The 26,525-nt window shown below is 33.3% G+C and overlaps 3 protein-coding genes across 3 annotated transcripts; 1 reads left to right on the top strand and 2 right to left on the bottom strand.

Annotated features, from left to right (window-relative positions):
* The first annotated feature begins 285 nt into the window (after positions 1-285).
* On the top strand, positions 286-1,224 carry LOC120331353 (uncharacterized protein KIAA0513-like). Its single transcript, XM_039398426.2, has one exon. It carries the CDS (start codon positions 286-288, stop codon positions 1,222-1,224), a length of 939 nt encoding a protein of 312 aa, XP_039254360.2.
* A 1,138-nt stretch (positions 1,225-2,362) lies between these two features.
* On the bottom strand, positions 2,363-4,599 carry LOC120331133 (uncharacterized). The gene is made up of 3 exons (XM_039398175.2): positions 4,326-4,599; positions 3,506-3,548; positions 2,363-2,642 (listed from the first exon to the last, which is right to left on the bottom strand). Exons 1-3 carry the CDS (start codon positions 4,538-4,540, stop codon positions 2,445-2,447), a joined length of 456 nt encoding a protein of 151 aa, XP_039254109.2. The 5' UTR covers positions 4,541-4,599; the 3' UTR covers positions 2,363-2,444.
* A 654-nt stretch (positions 4,600-5,253) lies between these two features.
* LOC120331600 (bone morphogenetic protein 5-like) lies at positions 5,254-20,339 on the bottom strand. Its single transcript, XM_039398696.2, has 7 exons — positions 19,277-20,339; positions 10,615-10,813; positions 10,339-10,484; positions 8,172-8,378; positions 7,867-7,974; positions 6,392-6,504; positions 5,254-6,003 (listed from the first exon to the last, which is right to left on the bottom strand). Exons 1-7 carry the CDS (start codon positions 20,223-20,225, stop codon positions 5,743-5,745), a joined length of 1,983 nt encoding a protein of 660 aa, XP_039254630.2. The 5' UTR covers positions 20,226-20,339; the 3' UTR covers positions 5,254-5,742.
* Positions 20,340-26,525: the final 6,186 nt, after the last annotated feature.

Below are 26,525 nucleotides of genomic sequence, written 5' to 3'. Positions count from 1 at the left end.
TATGTATATTCATTCTTCAGAAAGCCATCGATTTCTTAACAAATCGTTATGGCAGAGAGATAACGAACGTTGCTGGTGTTATGTACAAAATTGTAAAGACATAGTGAAGGAATGATTGATTTATGGCCCAATTTCGAGCGCCTCACGTATGTCCCAGTGTATTACATGTTGAAGATAATGTTGAAGTGGTGCCAAATAGTTGAGATTTTTTTCTTACTTTTGTTTTATTTTCGTTGCAGAAAGAATGAAATTCTTATATATATAATAAGTATACCAGCTTAAACGATGAATTCGGATGTTGGTGAAGTTGGTTTGAATGTGGATGGCGTTTTATCTGAAAACGAAGAATTCATCCGCGAGTATGTTTATGCTATTTTTGAAAATCCTTTCTCGATAACACACGAAACACATAACGATTTTGGAACACGTATGAAAAACGCAGATTCGAGATTAATTTTTGCAAAGTACGTTGACGCTTATCGAAGCACCACAAAATGTGTGAACGAAATCACTTTTTACAATTTGTTACACAGTTTTGCACTGGTTCTGTTTGAATGCGCCGAAGGAGACAACTTTAAACCAGGAAGAATATTAATGAACATGGCATTTACTTATTATTATATACCCAATCCCTCACAAATTGCATTGGAACAATTTCTCCATAAGTTAGGTAATGAAACTGATAAAAAGAAACAAGATACTCAGCAGAAGATGAATAAGAGAAAACAGAAGAAACACAACAAATTGAAAGACGCTTTGATTACATGCAAAGGAGCTTTCAAAGAATTTGACATCGTAGTTGAGATGAAACAAAGTATGGATAGAATGCGGATGACTAAACCTAACCATCACTCAACTGACTTCGAAGTGGAAACATCGCGCAAGGAGAAATACCTGTACGAGTACTTAACGAATCAACCAATATGGCGATCAACCAGGTTCTGGGAAGAAGCTTTCTTGGTATCGGTAAGTTCAGAAAAAGAACGCCGTTGTACGATTAGAAACTGGAGTAAACTCGATACTGAGGAACGAAATAGCATGGATGAAGCGATCGCTAACATAACATTTGGACAATTGGGGGCTTTTATAAATAACATGAAATGTTTGGGAATTTCCAAGGACATCAGAAAAGATTTTTTGTCAAAACAAAGTACAATCGGAGGTATTGATAAAAATGGAGAGCTGTATGAAATGCTACTTACTCAAGTTGGAGAGGGACTGTAGTGCAGCAGTAAAAGTAACGCTTATAACTTATCAAGATGTGATTTATATCGTCAACAAACACTGCTTATAATTGGCTATTTTCTAAACGCTAGTAATATATTTATTACGTTGCTATATTGTGTATGGTTATGTTAAGGTTTTTTTCATTTCATGTTTACTAGTTTTAAGAAAAACTTTACGCAAAGTTTCACGTTGTTTCTGTAACATGCAATAGACGACATTATTTTAAATATAAATTCAATTTTCCGCGTGATCGGAATACTTCTGTTACTTCTATAAAACTCGGGTTGAAGGGAATAATCTGATTTGATCTGAAATTATGGCGATGCTAATTACCTTCAATGCCATCGAGTCAAACCACGGATTTATTAACGCGTACATTGCATGTAGATTACGCATAAACATGAAGGTGATTTACTGATATATTTCCTGGTTTCACCTTCTAGAAACCAATGATGAAAGACAACGCATGTTGCCTTCGTTCGGAATAAAAACAAAAAAGGTTCATGACCTAACCACGGTAAAATATTTTCATTTGAATATTTTCGGCGTCATTGAACCATTTGCACTTAGCATCAACTTTTCTGCGTTTCGTTGCCATTTGTCTATAATTATAATTTCATTATAGGCTCATTAAACGAGTAATTGTGAATTTTATACTTGTTAGATTATAATATGTTTTAGTCTACACGTGTCTCACAATAAATTCTGATACGTAAAGAATATAATTGTTAAAACAGCTGTTTTGTTACTGTAATTCAGTGAAGCGTCGCGGGCCGGATCCGGCCCTCGGCCGTAGGTTGCCGACTCCTGGCGTAGATGAACCATCACATCTAATACAAGCATTAATTATTGCCTGGTACCGCTCTCTCAATAACAGAGATGACCCTGGATTTGCCTGTATTGAAGAATCCTTGAATGCTCACCAGATAACTGGGTTGTTAATAGACAGACAAACCTTGTCAACGTTAACGACAATTATTCTTTTCCATATTACAACCGTTCAAAGTCGTTTTTTTGGAATCTTCAAGGACAAATTTTTTGTTTAAATCGCCCTTGCTGATTGATAATCTGAGAAATTTGTAATTCGCTTCACTTCAGATTACCCCGTGCGTTCAATGAGGTCAAACAACACAAATTAACCGTATATGGTATTTACTGCCAACGTCATGGAAAATATTTTTAATTAACGTGATTGATTGTGAAAAGCAAAAAAATAATTAGAGAGAAGTATGCTTGTTTATCCCATGGATGTGTTTTTCAGCTCTGATTAGCTTTTTAGCAATTGCCAATCTTTCTCGTTCAATTTCAAGTAGTTTTTCTTTCATCTCTATTTCTTTTGCCAATTCAATTTGCTTTTTATTTTCCAATTTCATTCCGATGTTTTGATTGTTGTCTTCTTCGTCGTAGGATTCCTCCTGAAAATAGAAAAATTGATTCACATTCACATTGTAGATATGCACGCTTGGTGTTGATTGTTGTTTTCAATATCGTGTTTCATATTCTATGGCCTGGTTATTACGACAGTCGCGAACGAAACCGGAAAATGAAAATACAATCGTGCCACTGTGACGTTCATGTACTGCTCTATGCGTGTATTCAAGGTGGTAAATAAACTAAATTTTTTGAAGACTGTTAACACTTGAAAGCCCAAATACAATCTCTAAAACTTTAGAGAGAAAGATTAAAAGATAAGAAGGAAACCTTGCATAGTATTCTCATAATCTTTGCAGTGATGTGATAGAAAATAATAAAGACTGGTAATCACGTTTCGGTTTCATGAAATTGGGAAATGACATTTTTTTCCGTGATTCAGTTAAATTCATCAAATTTCATTTAAAAAACACTTCTACAGTTTGAAGTCATGAATGCATTATGAACATTTATTGTCAACCAATATTCCAATCTACATAAAATATCTGATTAAAATCTGTAGATGGCTATTTGTATTATATGGTTGTGCTTTGTATACTTTACAGAACTATTATAGTTGAGATATAAATGCTATAACACCAATGACTAAAGTACTAAATAAATAAACAAATGATTTTAATATACATACGACTCAAAAATTACAAGCCGTCATCAGAAACTGTTTTGAGTACTTCGAAGTTCTAGTTTAGGCTAATAATTCGACTAGGCCGATTTCAGTTGGTGTTCAAAATCAGCACAACAAAAAGTTTGTTTGTAAATAAATCCAAATTTATATTCCCTAGTTTGAATTGAACTCGAGACTGTTGACATACATTAACATTTACATATATAGTAAATTAGTGATCACCTTGTCATCATCAAGATAGCTGGTCCATGTCTTCGTAGTCGAACTGGAATAAATAACGAACGGGTATTATTATGTATATTGTTTCTACCCTAGGTACAATATATATGTTGTTTAGCTTTCTCGGGATATAGAAATCTATATATTTTTACTTGCATTTGGGACTACGTCAATCAATTTTAACTTTCAAATTTTGGAATTATCAGACACAAATTAATCATAACATTCGGAAATCCCACAGTATTGATGAAAAACAGTTCAAGATCTTGGGCACTCGCAGGATTAAATAAATCATAAACACCCTACAGTTTGTGTTGTAACTATGCTATAATAATTTATCTGTCGTTCAATAGGTCTCGCGTTGAAATTTGTTATATATATATAATGCCACATGAATGTTGCCGAAAGTTTATTTGATTAATATGCAAAGATTTCTGTCCAAAACGCCAATGGGTAAGTACAAGCGGTAATGAACAATATATATATTGAAACTTTCGTCTCACATGATGTGTAGATATATATATGCCATACACACGGTAAGCCTTAGCAATATGAAAGTCAATTATTATTCGTCACCAACCCAACTCAAAATCCCTTTTAATTCAGTTAGATGGAAATTTAAATCCATTTCTATATTATTTTTAATTTTTGCTACTTTAACTCATATCTTTCATTTGGCTATTGAGGCAATAATCAACGTGTAACATAGTCGATCTCGATTGACACAAAAGACAATGACAATGTTTATCATATTTGTAGGTGATTAATACTGCAAACTGTACGGTAAATTTAGTACTTTTTTATAGTTTTAATATAAAATTACCTGCACACTGAAGTAGAGGGTCCTATGTAGTATTCTGGAAGTTTTTCTCGAAGTTCGCTTTTGCGAAATTTATCGAATGTTTTAGAAAGCAAACTGCTTGTAGACTTTTTCTTCTTCTTCACTCTTTTTCGCAATATTCCAAGAATTTGCTTTCCGGTATTATGCCGTTTGGTATTATTAGAATTGTTGTTATTTTGCGCTGTTGGTTTTCCCATAGCGCTAGTACCACAACTTCACCACAGGTATTACCAAACCTCCCGACTCGATAACATGTAGTCAACTATTTTGTGGTGTCGCAATCGTTGTTTTTGTTAATAATTAGTTCACTGATTGGGAATAAATTCAAATAACAATCACGCAAAAATTATTTTCTGATGTAATTAGCTGTAGGTAGAGTAATCAAACATAAATATACAATTACATGTACCCAATGCCTAACAATCGTGTGGTCAGATACGCTTATAGAACAGAAATCGGAACCATACCACTTTGTATATTTTATCTCACTGGAAGATGTCGCTAGAGAGCCAGAATTTGGAAGAATTATTTTGAACTGGCGTATCTTTCAAGTGTAAACCGGGGTTTCGTCTAACTCTAAACTACAATTGAATATTTTTACATTTGAATCGACTGAGATACAGCTGTATGTATACCGAAACGCACCGGCGAATAATACAACTATATTGACATATATTCTTAACTAATTGCTAGGAGTCTATGAGTGGTACCTACCAAGACAAGATATGATTTAGATTGCCTGTATTTTGAAATATCAATGATGTGCGTAAGTTTCCATGAGTTCGCATGGCTTCTGTACTTAACTGATATTACTTGTTATGAACACATCAAAAACTCTGATTTACAGATTTCTGAAGATTTGATTTTGACTAAATGCGATCTAAAACTCAGTAAAGTCACAACAATAAACCAAAATATAACAACCAAGTTTATTAGAACAAAATTAAAGGATAAATTAGATAAACATAAAGCATAAAAGCCAAATCAATAATAATGACAAATATTATGTAAAATTGAAAAGCTAGTATGTACAACTTTAATACATTGTATCATTGTTAACATCTTTCTAATTATTAAAACAGTCCCTTCCTTGGGAATGAGATGTAACAATCGTTTATAAGTGATGTAGCAAATGATATATACATAATACGATCTTAATAATTTATAGTAACTGTGATTGTTTTCAACGTTTTGTTTCGTATAGCAATCTGAAATTTCTAATTCTAACTTCCTATCATTTCTACTCTCTTCGTGTGTATTGTAATTTACGATTTGTTATCCCATCTCTTCCCATATTGACGCCCCCCAGGCACCAAGATCACTTTTCCTGTCAGCCAACTCTTCGTGACATGATCGTCTCCCGTAACGTTTACAGTGGACTTCTGATGCTATTATAATTTTAGTTGCAGCCACAAGTTAGGACTACCATATTTTTATATTTTTTGAAGACGACGTTGTTATTATCATCATAATAGAGAACTGATATTGCGTCGAGTTTAGTAGGGGAACAACATGGCTTCGGGAGTCTGTCAGGGTCGAGCAAATGAACAAGTGTTTGAACTATTGCATGGTTTGTAGCATTCATTTTTGCGCTGAGAGGAAAACGACAGACTCCCTGACAGTGGTATGCCCAATATCCAGCCGGTGCAATGATCCATCCCTAAAACAATAAAACATGTCGATTATAAAAATTTTATGTAACTCGATATAATATTGCGAGAAAATTTAATTTGACTCATAAACAAAGTCCAGTTTAGTAAACCTTTTCTCTTTTCTTATTTACATCACTTATTTTGTACTTGGAAGCTGGCGTACGTTCCTTTATAACGATATTGAAAGTTTTAATTCGGTAACAAAAAGATTTAATTGCTCCAAAGCACACCTGCGAGTGTGGTAAAAATATTTGAAAATTACAAGTGTGCTTAAAATAGTATTGTTCTGTCAAAACACGACACTGTTTAAAAAGTAGTACAGTTAACTTGCAATTGACAATCAGCCCAGATCGTGTGAATTCTATGTTAGTAAATTCTATGTTTTTAGCTACTTACATCCCAATTTAAATCTTGAAAACTAACGTAGAGTTTTTCCCTGTGACAAGCATCATTCATTTCAAAACGAATATTATTACGTACTCGGTTTCGTTGCCTTTTTCTAGAATATCCTGTAAATAATAAATGAAAGTTTTAATTCGAATGACAATCCTGAGATTGAGACGAATGGAATTCACGAAATATCGGGCAATGGCTTTACTCGAGACAGACCAACGCTCAGGTCTAGCTTCCGGTATCATGCTTTCACAGTGATAAAGTATTGAAATTCGCATATGTTTCATAACAAAGTTGTTTAAATTTTCAAAACAAAAACTTGTAGAAGACGTCTTTTCTACAAAAATATTTGGTGTAGGCTGAGGAGACGAATTTGATATATTAAACATTGAAGAGACACAATCTTATCGACGCAGAACAGTTTTCATGGATTGTCTCAAAATATTCAATAGCATTGTTAAGTTTAAAAGCCAAGGCATGTTGAGTATTTTTTTGATCAAAGTCGTTGCAAACAAAATATAAGACATATGAGGATTTATGCACTGTTGCATCATAGTCCGTTATGCGGTGCTAAGGAAACTCAAATTTCACAGACGAATGGATATTGGGTGTTTAAAATCTCCTTGACCTATTCACGAGAGGTCCGACATTAGACGGTTAAATTCGAGTGGCTTACGGATAATTTTTCAATCTGCTATTAGAAAAATTGGCTGAATTTACACGGCAAGTATAAATCATAAATTTAGAGTTCTCATTTTTTTTAATTGCATTTCAAATACCATTTTGATATTATTATTAGTCAATGTGAACATAACTTGAATTAAGAATATATTATGCTAAAACATTGCTTTTTATATTAGGATGTGAGTAAGAATCGTTAGGATGGTTATAAAGCGTCAGACAACACAATTTAACGGATTTTATAAAAAGCTGGTTAAATTGGGAAAAGATTTTCACAATTCAAATTATCTAAGTATATCATAAACGGTGACACTGAAATGTTTGCTTTCTCAACGGTTTCTCAAACACAGCACTCCCTGCATTATGCTTTATGATCATTTGGCGACAGAATTATGTTACTTCATAAAGTTGAAGACATTCACCCTTTTTTGGGAATAACTAAACTGTGTTTTGTAACTTATCCATGAGAATGAACAAACACTGATCTCGTTTCTTTCAAACGATATTTTGATGATGGATGGGTTGGTTTTGGGGATAATTAGCTTTAATTTGTACCGAAAGTGAATCAATAATTTTTTGCAAATTCAAATGTTAAGAAAAAACAGAGTATTTTCATAAAAAAAACTCTTTGCGCGAAAATAAAAAAATACATGATTATTGTTCTATCAATTTGCAAAAAACGAGAATAAACTTAAAAATAAATAATATTTACTTTTTTTAGTTTTTTTTTGAAAATTTTTGGTTGGACTAGATTACGGAAAAATGTTTTCATAACAATAAAAGCAAAAACAACAAACCTTTCTTAGAACCACCCTTGCTCTTTTTCGTTGCTTTCTTTGTTTTCCTGTTTTCTGTTTGAGGAGTTATATCATTTCCATCAAAATCATCTTTTGACATGTCGAAATCTGAATTGTTACAAGTTTTAATAAACGACTAATAATGCTTCGTGTGGATTGGCAAGATACTTTCTCCAAATATGCGGATTTTTTCTGTCCTTGTACATTAGTTTTTTGTTTTTCAAGGGGATTGGTTAGTGTTTGAATATCTTGCGAAACACTGTTTTACGAAATGCTATATTAGATTAATATGAAATTATACTTACATTCCTCATTAGAGCCGTAATCCGGGTTGCGATCATATGCTGTGTTTCTTTTATATCTATTTCCTTTCTTGTTTTCCTTTTTTTCTTTCCATAAATCTTCCGGTAAATTTTCAACACCTTGTGTCAGGAAGGTAACGAGAAATGCTTGTTTTGCAGATTCTCCTCTCTTTCCCACTATACCGGCTTTGTTTAGATTGATAAGTCGACCTGTGAAAAAATAATCATTTTTTTTATTAATTCTCAAAAAAAAATTAAAGATAATTTGAGCAATGGCTAGCTAAGGAGGAACCTGCTTTGAATTAAATGACTTTAATGGGAAATAATTCGTTTTCCCAATGCAAAAAATACATGTAAGAATGGCACAAATATTCTGAATTTAACGCAAAAAATCCAAAAGTGTAAGCTCATATTATGCTATTGACCAACGGTAATGGATTGAGGTGATCTATGCTGCAGAAATACTTTCGTGTGTTGTCAAATATTAGTAATATTTTGTCCATGTTTTTAGATTTAGGTTTCAAATCGCATTGTGTTGACAATATTTGAAGATAATTATAAATTGTTCATTTTTATTACCTCAAATAGTGATCTTGGTTTACATTCCTATAAAAGTATATTCTACGTATGTAAGAATTCAATAAAATTGTTTGTAGAAATGTATTATAAAATTTACTAAGTAGAAAATATGCAACAAAAACTTTATTTCAAGTCTTGCATCCTACGAATTGGGCATTTTGTTATTGTCTGTATTCCTGCTGTAAATAGAACAATCCCGATGAAGCGAGAACCATATTTGGGAAATTTATTTTCATCAAAAAACATTAGTTACAACCGAGCTCGTAATAACTTAAATATCTTCACTTCAAATATTTAGTATCAAATATTACATAAAAACCAAAATGGCGTTCATGAAATCAATCTATACGCAATTTAATACCGATACGAATGCCACATGTCGGCTAATCAAATAATTCAAACGACCTAAATTTGATTCCGTGTCTGGGGTTGCAGACATCAACATCAGATATCAAAACAAGAATAAATCCAACGTTTGTATGTTCCGATTCAACCGGAAAATTTGTCCATAAAACGGACGTGATTATGATTTTAATGTTAAATACGATCTCGGTGAGAAAATGTGGAATTTGTTGGATTTGATGTCTTTTGTTAATGTACTATGCAGAGGTCATGTCTATGAAACAAGTTCATTTTTGTGTTAATATATTTTTTTTGTCGTATTGACTCGAAAAATACAACAAAATTTGTTTACTATAATTTAGTAATACTTAATTTGTAACGTGAAAACGGTATATCCACAATCGCATTGTTAATATAATATAAAGCTCAGCGCACGAGCTTAGCGACGACTACCTTGACACCAAAACACGACCACATATTCAAAAAGTCTGAAATCGGTAAATTAGAGAGAAAGAGATTAAAATACCAAGCATTTCGAACATATTTTAATTGCATAAATTTATGTAGTGAAAATTCGTTTCCATGATTATTAATTTTGGTGAGAATAAAATAAACGATGTAAATAAAATACGAGATATTGTTGAGGTTCTAGTCTTAAATTTTTTTTTTGACTTCTGTCTGGTTGATGACCACCACGCGTTTAACAATTTTTTGATATCGAAAAAATTTACAAACACCTCAAATTATTTAATAAAATGAATATTGTATTTAATACCGAGATAAATCTACAATATAGGTTTATATTGAATGGGATGATTTTCAGAGATAAATCCTTTTTTTCCATCAGTCAATTTTTAATATAATTCATAATTATAGTGTATGTTGCTGTTGCTATTTTTCTTTGTTGAAATTACCCAATGGATGATTGAAGTTATGTAAAATGAATATTATAAACATAAAAGAAGGTCTCGAGTGGTCTAATCAGAAATTGTCTATAATTTTGTGCCTTTGACGACTTTACTCTATCTAAAATTTTGATGAAAATTTGTAATTACACCTTTCCCATTTGGATATCATAAAATGACTCATAAGACGCTTTAGTAATGGTAAAAGGATGAACTATCTGTTTAAAAATATCCACAGGCCAAACTAATACTTTTTTTTTCATATACGACATGCTCAAAAAGGCTTTGGCTTCATGTTATCTACAGTTCATTTTAGGAAGGCATAATAAATTCTTAATATTTACCTCCAAGCGTTTCCACCGATACTCTTAGTCCCATATTATTGTAAGGATAATTCAACCAGTTCTGACAAGCAGAAGTTACGTCAATCACAAGCCAACCTTCCTGAGTGCAATTGACAATTCGACTACCCAGATGCCACAATTGAAACCTTAAATAGGGGAAAATTTGTAAAAAAAATATTAGATATGATATATAATGGACCATAAAAGTGGCAACAGTATTTCCTAATCGAGCGGCAACATTGTATTGTACTACTAAATATTCCAACTTGAACCTACTGTCTATTCCGATCGGTGGTAGCCTGGTAAACGTTTACTCGCAGAGTCGTATTTCCCAACGAAAAGTCGGAGATGTCTTTGTAAAGTCGAAATTTAGCTGCTGTCAGAGAATCTTCTTTCGGAATCTGATCTACATCGAAATGAAACGCTCTGTGTCGTTTTAACATCGGACGCGAAGAATCATCATCGTCGTTGTTTCCTGTAAATAATGATGTCAAAATCAACGTTTTTATTATTTATTATATGGTAGTTTTGTTGAAGGTAACTTTTTGGTTTATTTCTCATTAACCTACTTTTATGGGAATTACCTATATCGCCCATGGACAACTCAGATTACAAAACAAGGGTTCAAATTTGATGCTCGTTTTTCTCGCTTCAACATGATCTGAAACGATCATTATTGTGTAATTAGATGCGCGTTCATCGCCGAAAGTCACGAAAAAGGGCAAGTTTGACAAAGTGTTTTGTGCACCGATCTGGGCGGGTCGACTTCTTTTGCACGCCTGGGGAGTCGTCTAAGGTTTGGGGAATAAAGTGTAAATTTAGACCTGCAGGAACAGGACGAGTCGTTTTTATATCGCGGTATATTTTTAGTACATTACATGTGAAAAATACAGCAATTTTACTTTAATTTACTCATCATTATAGTTGACAAAATATTTTTCAAAAGACAATGACAATATGTTGACTTTCTACGTTGTAAGTAACAAAGTATCAGAGACTGTACTTTTCAATCATAAGTTTCCGCTATACCCAAATTCCTGAATTATTCGTGATTAAATAATAAAAGCACAGTTTACTTATATGTAATTTCTAATTAAACTGCTCATTTTACAGCCCTGGGTGAAGGATGCGTCTGTCATAGACCACTTACAGATCATCCGAACCAGCAAACGCCGGAAACAATATAATTGTTTGAACAAGATTCCTGGTTCCCAGGACACAAAACGGGGATCACTAACATGCGGTGACCCATAAAAAGTCGTGTCCCATCCGGCAAAATAGCGTATATAAGATATGATAAAATGTTTTTAAAAATACGCAGCGAAGTTCACTTCATAGTATATGAAGTATAGTCTATGATTGTGAGTTTACAAAAACTACCGTCTAATTACCGGTATACCATGAATGTGTAACAACAAATACGTCCATATTTGTATTCTAATTTAATAATTCTGTTGAATGTTGCTTCAGTGTAAACGTAGCCAGTTGTCAACAGATTTTCAGATGCATAGAAAACTTTGCCACGGATACTGATTTTGATTGTTTTGTTAGCTGCCATCTATCAAGGTGAAGACTGCCATACGATACCCGAGCATTTTGTTCCAAGAAACCGATAAAAGTAACAGTTAACACTTTTGTTATCAATCATTCTACACGCAAGACTGAGGAGAATTAGATTAAAACGAACTCTAATGTGGTATCAGCCAATTGAATTTGAAGACCTTGATAGCAAACTTGATTCAAGCGTTTTATCAAATACAATACATTTTAGAACTGGTCAGCAAACTTCATGTCTTACGGCCAAATATGCATATTTCCGATAGAGTGCGGGCCTCATTAATATGCGCCTATAAACAATTGCCACATTAAACTTCAGATTACGGCGCACCTACGACAAGTTGAACGATCAAGCAAGCAGATTTTGAATAATGCTCAACAATAAAATATTTACCAAATACCAAATTTTAAAAATTAAAATAAACTAAACTGATAACTAAAACGAGCGGTGGGCACGTTTGGCAAGTAAAGGACATACCATCAGCTTGCGTGTGCTTCAACTACCTTCAACTACAAAACAAATGTCGTGCAACAATCATTATTGCGACATAAATCGGTGCGCAGATTATCATAAATGTATGGAAAATTTTTGATTTTATGTAATAATAGTGAGGCCGTCGACGGCTTCACAAATATGCTCTCGGGGAAAATGGCCACAGTTTGCCGACTACTGTTTTAAAATGACAATGATTAGAATTGGAATATAAAGAGTAATTGTTACTCCTGAAGTATGCGCACCAAGATGTCGCATAACCTGAATCCTAACCTGGTACAAAACCTGAGTTCAGGTTGAGCGCCATTTTGGTGCGCTTACTTCAGGAGGTCTGAGTAATTTTATCTTTGCGTAATTCAGATATGCTTTCTTTTTCATGTTTAAAATTTGATGATTATCTTTTCTTACGCAAAAAAAAAAATGAAACTTCTGAACGCGGACTGAGTAATATATATTAGTTTAAATTGGCATGGCTATAACAAGCGAAGGCAAGAAACTATCTTCTTATGCAAAAGTAAGTGTATATGTTTAACGAGGTCTATCTAATCGACGATATTATGACTTCAATAGTCGTCAGAATTACTGATTCCAGGAACGCAAATTTACCTAATTTGCTTTAAATGTGTGTTTACGCGCGACTTAAACTCTTGAATACTGACAACCACTCCCACCAGGTGACATTCGCAGAAAATCTTTTGTTGATTTTAGCGAATATCCCACAATATACCTGAGATAACATCGGTCATCTTTGAGGTATTGCAATCTAAATACAGACGACAGCTTTTAAAAGCTCAGACTGGGTTGTCAAATGAATATGGTTTCGGATTATAATAAATGACAAACCCCTTTTTTCAGACATTTTTCTTTGAAAGGCAAAATTTACACGAAGGATTATTCAAAATGTGGCAACCCACACTTTCTCAATTACGATAATCAAGTTGAAATACATTTACTACCTCAATTATTTGGAATAACCGAGTCGACACATCCATCCTTATTTATCCCTAAACTGCAAATAAAATTTATCTGTATAATCAGGTGACAATTCAAATTCGCAACGCACAAATATTTCAATTAATTAGTCAATGCATACCAGGATGCAACATGTTTTAATTTGTGTGTGGCTCTTCCCTATAGCTTAATGTGTTTGGCACTTCAATTTAGAAAAATAGACAAAGAGCACGTTCCATTAGAAGTATGTTTACTTTCACGACACCATAAGTGGCGTAATGATATACAGCAGAACATATTCAATATATCCACTGTTTTTGACGCGTAAATTATAACCGGAACATCATCGAAAGCATGACTGAACAAACTTATATATGACATGTGTAGAAGAAATATATGACAGTGTAGTCATTACGCGTTCACAGGTTACTTCAAAATGCAGGTTATTTTGTTTGTAATTTTATTTTCATTACAATTCGTAATACAAACATAACAATATCATGAAATCCGATCATTAGCTCCAATATCCGACACATTAATCATTAATTTCGACATATTAGTAAGCATACTTTGATTTGAGTGTCCTTCTGTTTTAGACAGTTTGGAAAAGTTGTCAACTACTTGAATCGCGGAATGTGATGGCTGTTTGTATTTTGTTTACAAACCTAGATATCATATTTTCTTATTTTGAATTCAGAGTTCAATTTGATTCATTAACATCGATTTTTAATATCAAAATAGACAAACCTAATACTTTGTAAGCAAAACAGGTTTCAAAAATCCGACTAAAATGTTAATTTTTCTCAGTTACTGATTGCGCGGGTGAAATCCCTTGCTCGTATATACGTTCTTTCAGACTATATGCAAACAAACAATTTATGGCACTATCCTAAATGATGAGAAATGAATCACTGTAAACAGTTGACTTTTTACTGTCAGCTATTCCTCCCGACAAAATAGTTTTGTTTTATACCCATAACAAAAACTGAAAGCATACAAATATATTTTATTCGATATGTTACCCTATATCAGTCAATATTTACTTTGAGTTTAAACTTTGATAATTTATCGCTCAAGAAATGCGTGCCATAAAGTTGGCTTCGAAAGGGTGCACAAAAAGCGAAAATGAATTACAAAATATGTAGGTAAGCCTAGAGGCGGTTCGTGATTCTAGCCAACTTGGGTGGCTTTACGCCTGTCGGATTTGTCTAATCCAGAGATAACATAAAAATATCTAATCCCGTTTGTGTTACTCTTTTCACAAAAAATTCATCGCTATGTTATTTGCTTTCATAGCAATAAAAGTGACTGAAAACCGTTAATCTTGAATGAATGTAAATGAAGATTAATTTGGCTACTATTTAATGCACCGTACTATACTTGTGCATTCTGAAAGATTTTCTGATTGTTGTGCAGACAACTCATTTCGTTACTATCCACCACTGGAAGCTAATATCCAGTTTTACTTAGTAGCGCACGTCGCAGCCTTAGGAAGAATTTCTGGTGTTTTAATGCTGTTTCACTTAAGAACTCTTGCTTGCCAATTTTGCGCTTGGTAAAAACAAAAAATCAATTTCGAATCGGCGTGATGATGGACCACAATCTTGGCAAAATTCTTATTTGGTCATCAATAACTGATACACGACATTAAGAAGACGAGTAAACTGTGTGGGGATTTTGATAACATTAGTGCCTCTTTACGGTCCGTTTACTACGGTTAGTAGGCGAAGTGGCTACTGACAGATAGGTTCCGTCGTTCGTTTAGTTACTTTAGTACCTGGCTATTTTCTTGTTGCAGTGTGAGGAGAAATGATTGTTGAATTACAATAAAGATAAAAAGAATACCTTTGGATGATATGAAAATAAATTGTATAAAATGTATCTTTATTTTTTTTTTAATGAGTCTAAATATAATTTCATCATTAAGGACATGGGCCAACTATTTTTCCTCCGTAAATAAAGCAACGTCAGTAATTCATGGCATTTAGTATGTTTTAAAATCACATATTATTCAGTACAACTAGATATCTGGAATGTAGGGTATCATAAGTTTGGCAGCTATCTCATCTTTCAACACTTTGGTCAAATGCGGGCTTCTGAAAATTCTTTCTAACCCACTTCACAGAAGTATATTCATAAACAATATATATTTAATAGTTTTTAACCGACTCAAAATTTTCACCTGGATGATCGTGTAATTAAGCTAAGGTGATCCTTTCTGTTTGGTATTATGTCATTATCTATTTATCCCAAAGTATGCAATGGTTTTGAATGCTTTATTTTGTAACGTATCGTATAACAAAACCGCATGTTTTTATGCTGAACTGCAAAGCCGTTTGGAATTCAATACACCATGGTAACGGTTATGCTTATGCACGCGCAAAGCACCATTTAGAAAACGCAAGAGGTCATGCCCCGACTTGCCAAAGCATTGTATCAAGGCCAAAAGTCTAACCCAAAATGTTGAGAATGCCTAGATTGCATGCGAAGGCATAACCTCATTGTCTTTATCTTGAAGTTCACATTGTTTGTTTCGAAATAGAAACCCGAAAACCATTATTCTCAGTAAATTATAACTGTCGATAAGACTAAAATATACTAACTCTTCCGCCCAAAACAAGCCAGCAATTTCTTTTTATCTAAGTAAAGACGATGCTGTATGATTATGAATTAAAATTATGATAAAATATTGAAAGTGCTATTTTTCCAGTTTTGATGTACGCAGTGCATGCAGTACATTCACATCTGTTACTAAATCTTATGATAATAAGTTCATACATTACACCTTTGTTCACGCTGATCCAAACGTTGTCCGTCGGGTCTTTCGTCAACAAAATATTTTTGGAGATACAAAATTGTACACTTTGATATCAATTTACATAGATATGCATCGCAATATCGAATAACTATTTAATTTATCTGTTGGAAAAACTTGTTTCCGACACAAAGAATGCATCAAAAACAAAATGGCATATTCATAAAACGAAAAATGTGTTTGTTGCTAAGTTGTTACTACGTCCATTTGTAAAATTGTCACTGGCCAAGTGATGTACAAGAAGTGACTTACATTTTATACAATGAAGTCCATCAAAGTGTCAATTACTTTATAAAAAACTTGATCGGATTGCCCCAAAAATAAGCTTTTCGGGACAACGTCTAGAAAATGTTAATATTCCTATTTTAACCAAATAAAGCTCTTACAATCGCAAGAGGTCTGTTTCTTAATAAACTATTTAATATGATACGTAAGGAAAATATAAATTAGCTAAATTAGCAAGGTATTTATGATAACAATCGTTGTAAATTGAACATTTTTAATATACTCATTTAAACCGAATAAAGCGGGCATTGCCCTAAAGCGCATCAAGAATAGTTTTTGTTTGTTCCCCAATGATCTTAGTAACATGTTAAAATTTATCATATAACGCGATTCTTTTTCAATTTAAATTGTAGTTGTTGACTTCAAATCTATTTGAACCGTTTGAAGTAAATACAATAATGGACTTGAAATAAATTGTTCTGGCCACTTGAATAAAGCCGTAAGATACGGATAATTGGCGTAGTAATTAGATGGAATGAAACTCTAATTAAAAGATAAAATGTCGTTCAACTGGTGTCAGTCAACCAACCACGCTTAACAAGCGTGTACGAATCATCTTGAAAGCGTAAAATATAATTATCTAACAAAGAATGAAATTTCCTGAGATTTTCGGATTAAGTGGTTGTTGCTGATAACTAAATGAACCGTAATTGCGCACCGATTGTGAAATTCCAATGCTATTTCTTCCATTTCCAATGCTAACTTTTTTAATACAGAAAAAGAAGATAAAATACTGTTCATATTAGAGCTAGGAATACATCCAATGTAAATGAGCATGAATAATATGAATTGATTCTTTAACATAATTTTATTAGTATCGGGGGTTGAAGATCCACTCTGATCAACACCGCTTTGATCACCATGACAACTACCAAAACGACATTTATATTCTGCTTGAAGTTCAGTACCAACAGCTTTTAAGTGACAGTATGCAACGAATCTTCTTCAATGAAGATATAACTCGTAGAAAAAACAAACAAAAACAATTTAGTACTTCAATGTCACTTGTACACATCGCTTAAAATACGATAGTGGCTTCGGAATTATGCCGGCACAAATTCCAGTATATTTTCCGACAACTAATTGAATACAACTTATGAATATGAACTCAATCCAAAATATGCTGGTTTCTCAACTTAAGTTAAATTTTAAGCTTCGGTTAAACAATTTGAATTCCAGGCCCCGTTTCCAATCAAAATCTATCTGCGATCAAGCGAAATCCATGGAGAGTAATGTGTAAAGTATAATATGAATAAACACAAAAAAATTGGAACTGATGTTACGATCAGACGCTCTATTTTGGTAACTAAGACTACTCTCAGATTGTCCACTTTCCAAGAATCACACAAAGGAGAACCGCAATAACGCATTTCCCGTATTTAATCTACATCAAACGTACTATGCTCTTTGTTACACTGTGGGAATAAATTTGTTTTAATAAACTACAAGAGAATATCACTGTGGTACTTTTGTAATCTCATTTCCCCTACTTAAATGTAAAATCCGTTTACGATATCGTCATTTTTATCATGTGATGTGATCCTTCAGAGCTCAATTATAAATCATCGCGTCATTTCCGATTCAGAAAATTTTCAATAAAATGACCTTATATCCGGAAGTAATAAAATAATAAAATCGAGATAAAACACAAGTGGAAGGAAGTCTTGTCTAAAAATGATTTCCTCGCTTTTCCGAATCTCCATGAGTTACATCATGATGACGTAATAATATATTTCTTTTATTTTTATTTTTCACTATTTTTCACAAAGTTTGTTTCTGTTTACGCCCTTGGCATTGCAATCCCATTGTTTGTATGACAAATATAACGCTAAATATACACACATGCAAAATTCGATCAAGCTTGGTTTACAATTACGACGCATCAATCAGATGAAAGTAGTTTACTTGAAACCTGACTTGTGCCGTGCACCTCTGACTCCGAGTTATCGAATATTTGCGTTTGAGCCTAAATTTCGATTATTTTCCATTGTTTTTGTTAGTTTGCGTTAGCTTGATAATTCGTCGCTAACCTTGCAAAATTGTATTTTGAAGGTCAAAAGCACATGTATTACACATTTTAATGCGGATTATATTACTTTCGTAAGACGATCATCAACCCAAGTAAACCAACTAATCTGCTTGAATATTTGTTTTTACATTTAGGAGATTTTCTCAGTGAAATTAGTGTCTGGCTGAACGCTGAAAACATCAGGTATAATGGGAATCGTATTTTTGAAACTAAATGCTAGAACATTTAAAAAAAGATCTTAGAATAACAAAAATCTTGCAACACAAAAATGTGTAGCAAGAACATTTTTTTAAATAAATTTTGAAAACAAAACTGGATGCGCAGAATACTCTATCTTTACTACATTTTATTTTACCTTTTTTCAAATGTCGATGAACCCTTACATAGTTACAACAAAATTATGATCATCGAATATTATTCATTCTTAGCGACCCCAGTGTTTTGCTCACCGCCACCCACGTAGATACCATATACATGCGCAACCCCTTGCCATAAAATGGGGTGTAGTTTTGCATAAGTCTTTTGCAACAGCCATGACCGAAATGGTGGTCTATTACCTCGCACGACAATAGCTTTAAACAACAGTTACAAATGCTTTGCAATTTTATCAACTACAAAATCATCTTTACGTATCGTGGGGCAAAATGTCATTAAAAAGCGTCAATTTTGTATACAACAAATCTCAGAAAAAATAAAATATTTGAGGAATTTGAATACTTCTAAATTCAATTTTAAATACAGTCAGTTTTATCTCAAAGTTAAATATTTTTATCTAAGTTACATGCGGAATAATTTAGTGTTTACTCACCTTTATTTGCCGCAAGGAAACTCATAACAACATCCGCCCTATCCAGAAGATTGCGCTCTAGTCCAGCTTCCAGCATTCCATCGTTCATATAATAACCGCTATCCAATCGTTCTGTAGGTAAACTGTGAATTGAAGGTATTGGAATTCCAACTTCGTTTTGGAAAACCATTTGGGCTTCACTGTATCGATACCAAGCAGAATTGGTAGTGGTGACTCTGACATCATAAGGATAGGTGTCGCTGAATGGACCAGCAGAGTGCCCGTTCGGGCGATTTGGGTTGAATAAGTTTTGTTTCGCTGACAGTGGTGAATCTCGCTTTTGTGGGAAATTTGGATTGGATACTTTTTGATCAGATGTTTTGATCTGCTTTTCAAATATTTCATCAAATCCTGATACCGTATTATAAAGTCCCATCATGTATAGAGGAGCTGACCCTTGTTGGACTCCTGTGGGTCGGGGTGGGTGTGGAAGACCCATTACTGATAATAACCTTTGTTCCAATTCACGTTTTTCTCTCTTAGAAAGTTGTCGATGAAACGGTGCTTCACTTTCTTGCGTAGAATGCACATTTTCAGTTAAAATATACAAAATAAATAATGCGATCACTAATGTCCCACTAAAATTTTGTTTTGATTGAAAAAGTTTGTAAAGTTTTGAAGTTTTTTGTGATTTTCTAACTCTTGATTTACAAGTTTGATTTATAGAAGTTTGCAGCTCAGTGAGCGAAGATTGTTTCTTAGTGGAATTTTGTTGAATTCTTATTTCATCTTGTTTGAATAGCCCATCATGTTCTATTGGAAATTGAGTTACTGAAATTGGAGCAGATTTGGAACGATCATTCCCCATACTGTAATGAAAATAGTTCGCTGACATTGAGGGTAGTCCGTAATTTTTGTTTGAAGTATTCCGTGGTCTTTTTGAACGTCGTTTCCTTTCGTTTGTATCCATTGACTTTGACAGCCTTTTGTCGTTTAAACGTTAATCTTTATTGATGACTTGTTGATAATGATATTCATATAATTCATATATGTTACATAGTATTTTGAAAATAATCTAATTTGTCTAAAAAATGAAATATATAACTTTCAACGTTTAGCCATAGTATTTTCAATCAAACGTTTTTTTTTTCATATAGCACTTGTTAAAATCTGTGCACCATAAATACCGCTCACCAAAAATACGCTATTGAAAATGTTCAACCAAAAATGCTTTCGTTTAATCCTTACGAAGCATGAGAAACCTTAAATGCAATATAATTATAAATTAAATGTTTAATATAAATCAACAGCCAGCTTCATCCCTCAATTTAGAACACTATATATAAACATCTGGCACAAAACGCGCTGTCAGAATGTCGATTTTTATCGACTCCTAAAATTGAGAACACGAATATTTATATTTCAAAATTACTTCACTCAACGAATCAGAATACCTCCAAAAATAATGTTTCTTTTGCAGTATTTTTCTACAATATATTCATAAATGATGTCTAATAAACTCTAAATAAATTTGTCCATTGTTCCACCTGAGAGCTCGAACCCTTCTACAAACTCCGTCTCTCTACTCGGTTACGAATGCACCTAATGCACTTTCTGTTCTACTTTTCCACATTTACAACTTCTCATGTTGGATAAAAAAAACTCACAAGTACTATTAACTGGAATAGGATTAGTTTTTGTAATCAGACACACCCATTGTGAATGGTAGCACTTAGGAAAGGAAGTAACATTTTAATTCCAACTTATTAACACTGCGACATCATCATTAATCCTATTAAAGAGATAACTTAGTTCATGGAAATACTTGAAGTACTTTCAGAATTCTATTAGTTAATGAAAATTGTGGTAGATTTGAACTACCATACTGTAAATTCCTAATTATTGATTCACAATGAACATTCAAAATACACACCCAGTACAGGTAAAGATACACAAATAGGACTTCATAATTAAATAATTAGGTTTTACTGTTGATCTATTCACTCGAACGGAAATCGATTTTCATCCTATTAATTTTTTATCTCGAATAGCGCTCTAAATTCGACTGAAAAGGTGACAAAAATTTATATAAATAAGTTGGATAAACCGAAATTTTTAAATTTTGGAAACAATATTTCAAAAGTATTTTATGCGCGCTTGAATATAACACCATTTATGGTAACATCATGTGACGATTTCTGAATCCAAATTCCAAAGTTTATTTGACGCTATTCAATTGACACGCTAAATACCAAACATGAATATCACCATTCCATGTTATTTCACAACATCAAGGGAAGCTGACAAGCGGGTTCAAAGGTTATGTTATTTCAACAAATAATAATATCATCATGATTTTAGCAATCAACCATGATCAGTTATCTTTTGTGATAAAATATTTTCCATTCATTCAAAACATACATTTCCAAATAGAACTAAATTTTATTTCAGTTTCAAGGAGATTTCATTAAAACTCCAAGTATTTTAGGATGCTCTATCTACGCAATATACAGGACGGTTCAAATTGTTGCCCTATGCTCAACAAGGCATTACCGACATTGTGTCATTCATGTTCGCTTGTTCATAGCATTACCCATATTCATGGCACCAATGGCCCATGGAATCCCATAACCAGAAAAGTTGTAACGCCACTCAACTTTTAAAATATAAAATAAACATATAACGAGGAAGTCTTGTAGCAAATATGAAATTAGAACGTAGCATATATGATTCATACCTGCAAGATATTTCACAGAGAGTTTTCCATACATGAGATTACGTAAAAATCATACCTTTATCAAAACAAATATTTCAACTATAGTCACTTTATAACCACCGGGAACACCTTTTCCGTCATGCATTACGCTCAGTTTGCTCTTAACAGTTTCCCCTTGCGTACAACATTAGAGAGTTTGCTATCTGAACCGCATAGACTGCCTTAAAACATCTTAGTTTGAACTTTCAATTGTCAAACCAACATAGCACGACTAACAAAGCAATTCTACACTCTTCTATAAACGCCACAATTTGTAGCCTGCAACGCTCCCCCTTTATTATCAAACAATCTTCTTTTTCAATTGGCCGCCATTTTTCTCTGGTCTAATTTTTTTCCCTTTTTATTTCCCATAGACATGACGATAATGTGACATTCCACCCACGTCGTAGTTATTCTTTACTAGTTGTGAATCGCCAAGGAAACCTTTTAAGACTCTAATCTACACTTTGTAAACAGATTTTAACCGTTAAGCCTACATTTTCAGATGGATCATTTCTTGAGTGGGTCCTCTTTTTTGGAGACAGTGATTCACGCGAGATGTCCCGTTCTTTGTCGTCTCAAAAAATGTCTATTCCAATATCTTGCCCAAACACTCTTGCTGCGGGAGAAAATACGACCTAACAATATAATTTTCCACAAACCATAGATGATTGAAAGTGAGTATTTAAAAGAAAAATACAACTATCGATTGGAATTCTCGACTTATGATTTTGCTACCGTAACCCCAATTCAATGTGGCGAGGTAAACATGTATAAGTACGGTACATTAAGCAGAAGATTTTGTGAGATATCCGCGCGGCTTACATGAATGCCTTGACTAAAAACACAACTTAAAACATCTGGGTCGACATGTTTGTTCTCGAGAGATTGAAATCTCAGAAACCTTGTTGGATATGTGTGTTCAGTTGTACAAATTTAACTTCTATGTTGTACGTTTTGACTGAAATTTGTTGATGATATAGATAAAATTCCTTTGTACGTCGAATGGTTTAAAGTTGAAATAACATTATAGATAAAATAAAACTTTTGTTTATTGATAAAACCCATCATTTTATACCTCTGGTTACTCATAAATTCTTAACACCTGCATCAATAATCTATATATTACCACACCATTTATGATATTCGCGACTTTTACTACAACCATACGACACCTCCCTGTAAGAAAATAAACACAGCTATTGTTTTCACTTTTCCATCAAATCCCCTTTATTTTTTATTTTTATTATTTTATATTTGTTGATTGTGCATTCCAACACCACAATATTTTCTTTGTTATTCACAGTCAAGTATGATTCATTGAGCGAACGAGAAGTGATACAGGGTCCAACAACAAAAGGTGCCCACCGATAAAGAATTCAAGACTGGCGAAGATTTCAAATTTGTGCGGTCGTTGACGCAAATCTTTCCCACGAATATATTCTAATACATTTCGGGGTTTACTGGGATGTTTCATCTGAAAATTAAAAGATTGTGTCGTGTGTAACCTTAGTTTGACGGTATAGAATATAACCTTGCCAAATTAATTGTATATTTTTGCTTGAAATTTTTCAACGGAACAAATATTTTGAACTAGTCACCATAACGCAATCGCAATTATCGCCTACGGTTTTGTGTCAAGTTTAAAGTATTTTGTTTAAGGTTTTTTCGAGCTGTTGATGAAGTTTTAACAATTTTTTTAGCGCTACATTACTCTTTAAAGCCCTTATTGGGCGCAATGTCCAAGCAGGTCATCTAAACTCTGTCGACGCATAGTTGGCAGCATCAAGACACCAAGCATGAAAAGTAAATTAAACGACCCTTGGAGACATCGGTTTTCTCTCATCACGGTTGTTGCTTATAATTTTCCCCTTTTAACGCACAATTAATTTTCATACAATTTGGTTTCCGAAAACATTTTGTTTCAAATTAGAATTTTCAAAACAATTCTACAACGAAAATCTGTCGAATTGTGCTAATGTAAATAAATATTTATAAAATAGCTTCATTACCACAAGCACATTTATTTTAAAACCTAATCTATTCGTTTAATTGACCACATCTCATTACTAAAAAAATAAGCAGTATACGGCAATGCTAACTTTATTTTCCAGCATTGTCGCTTTTTTGTTTGTTTGTTTTTAGTTGCAATTAACTCAAAATACTTTAATTTTTAATACAAACTAAATCAAAATACTGTTATATGTACCCAAAGTTAACACGGTGAAAATTATTATATTACTTTTAAGACATTTCATTACAGGCTATTTTTGTCGACTGAACACTCAAACTTTGACAATTTTAAAACACTATGCAGCTTGTCAAACCAATAAGTAGGTAATAAAAACCCTTCAATTTTGCTCTCGATCAAAACCTGTACTTACACTAATCTAAGGCGTTCGTTCTGCGTATAACAAGTCAACTTTAAAACAAAATACCGGCTTCTTGCCAGCCTTGAAGTGCTCTTCAAATTTTTGTCGGCGGAAAGACTCGCACTAATCAAGCGAATCCTTTAAGCAGTTCCATGTGGTGCAATGCCAAGATTTTCGGTTTATGGGGAATGATTTAGAGTTCGTATTATCTTATCTGAACTGGTTATCTGATTGTACATTAACAATTTTATGAGACAGGTTTTAATTTCGCTGTCTATCCTTACATGATAAAATCATGACCTACAAAATATATTTGCTATTCGTGGTTAGTCGTTAGTTCGTGGTTTTTCATTACTTTTACTTTAAACATTATTTCAGTATTTCTATTACAAATAATCCCATATGCAATAATGTAATACAAATCTCACTTTGGAGGTTACAGGTCTGTTCTTCCCATATGGCAACACAGCCTTTTCTGGCAACGCGTTTTACTGTATAAAGATGAATAAGTATAACTAAACTTTAACAGTAATTTTGGTACTTTTACAAGCGTAACGATTCTACATTCGTGTACTAAACCATAGAGGAAATCACTTCTCACTGTTGTTAACCTGAAACTTTGTCGCAGTTGAGCAAATACCCCAACGCAATCAAGAATAGAAATACCGGAAATCAGGCGACCGATAAAAATACTAAAAATTAAACTTGCTTTTGACGTGGTATACAATCCAATGAGAAATCGCGTGAAATAACCGATAAAACACATTTAACACATTTTTTTCGCGTGGATGTACCACATTGACTATAAACTGACAGAATGATTAATATACAATTGATTGGCCAATTCACACACACAATCCTCATGAAAGCCATCGAATGGGCTAACAAGAAAAGCAATTATATAATGACGTTCCGTCTACGTTAATCACTATTTAATTACTGAATATTTTAACGATTTCCCAGCATATGAGAGTGCATTTTTCCTTGAAAGCCTGTTGGTTTTTCCTTTAAATCGGAATAATAAAATATTGATTTTGAGGATTCCCTTGATTTGTTCATTTGTTGATTTGCAGTCAACAGCAAAATATAGCTAATTTTCATCATATATCCAGCTCCGCTATTTTACTATGTTGTAAAACAAATATTGTTACTAATCTGCTTTCTAAGCTCTCTCTCAATATATATATATATGTGCAATGTATAACTGATAAATCATCGAACTGAGCTAATTACTCGCGAAATTCTTTTGATTAAAGCGGATCCCGCGCTGTGTTTTGACACGTACTTTCACCAGCATGTAGCACTCAGCATTCCGCACTATGTTGAAGCCTTTCATGAAATCATAGGCCTATCAAGATTATCTTGACCAAAAACACGACTTTGTGGCCGAAAATATCAAGATTGGTGCGTTCCTGTCAGCGAATCATAGGTTAACCTATAATGAAGGCTTGATAAGCGTTAATTAACACAAATTTACTACCGTTTTAAACTTACTTTATAAAGCTGGGTGCGCCCGAAAGCTTATTAATTGTTTGGCGGGACCTGCGATTTGAGACGAAAAACCAAAGAATAAATGATGTACGACAAAAAAGAAAGTTAGAACCTGTTTCATATAAAGAGGAACGCCCGCCTATCATCCACGAAGCGGTATATGGAAAGGGTTAGTTGTATATGGTAAAAACATTATCTTGGACAGCAAAGGTTACCCAACACATAGTTCTAGGTAGTTATGTCGTTATCTTTCATTCTAAAAAAAACATCGATCACCGGTGGCTGTTACAACACGATAATCCTTATCAACGACCACCTTTAGTGGTTTACCATTTTTAACTTTTCCTCAAAGGTTAATTTGTTACTGACGTTTTGGCTGTTTTTTCATTAGCTTTATAGTAAATGCATAAAAAGCTTTCCATTTTCACAAAGTTCAGTCTTAATCGTTTTTTTTTACAAAATGTTTTATAAATATCGCTTAACGGATACCAATCTGTACTGTCCACTTTGGTTTTTTGAGGGTTATCTTATAGGGGTTTAGGAGCGTTAAAGATACTAGTCAATCAATGGTTCACATCTCACCAATATACCTAAAGTATAACGATACAGAACTACGAAATACTGACAATACAACACTAGCAAGTAGCTTCCT

The sequence above is a fragment of the Styela clava genome, chromosome 6 (assembly GCF_964204865.1).
Source record: "Styela clava chromosome 6, kaStyClav1.hap1.2, whole genome shotgun sequence".
In the NCBI taxonomy this organism is placed as follows: domain Eukaryota; kingdom Metazoa; phylum Chordata; class Ascidiacea; order Stolidobranchia; family Styelidae; genus Styela; species Styela clava.
This window is presented reverse-complemented; position numbering and strand designations above follow the sequence as displayed.

What these genes read in the sequence shown, in the direction of transcription:
- LOC120331353 (XM_039398426.2), top strand. Translation starts at nt 286, where the DNA reads ATGAATTCGGATGTTGGTGAAGTTGGTTTGAATGTGGATGGCGTTTTA.
- LOC120331133 (XM_039398175.2), bottom strand. Translation starts at nt 4,540, where the DNA reads ATGGGAAAACCAACAGCGCAAAATAACAACAATTCTAATAATACCAAA. An exon ending in CCCTCTACTTCAGTGTGCAG is followed by an intron (nt 3,549 to 4,325) that starts GTAATTTTATAT and finishes TATTTATTCCAG; the next exon opens with TTCGACTACGAAGACATGGA. An exon ending in GCTATCTTGATGATGACAAG is followed by an intron (nt 2,643 to 3,505) that starts GTGATCACTAAT and finishes TTCTATTTTCAG; the next exon opens with GAGGAATCCTACGACGAAGA.
- LOC120331600 (XM_039398696.2), bottom strand. Translation starts at nt 20,225, where the DNA reads ATGGATACAAACGAAAGGAAACGACGTTCAAAAAGACCACGGAATACT. An exon ending in TTTCCTTGCGGCAAATAAAG is followed by an intron (nt 10,814 to 19,276) that starts GTGAGTAAACAC and finishes CATTATTTACAG; the next exon opens with GAAACAACGACGATGATGAT. An exon ending in TTCAAGATTTAAATTGGGAT is followed by an intron (nt 6,004 to 6,391) that starts GTAAGTAGCTAA and finishes TTATTGTTTTAG; the next exon opens with GGATGGATCATTGCACCGGC.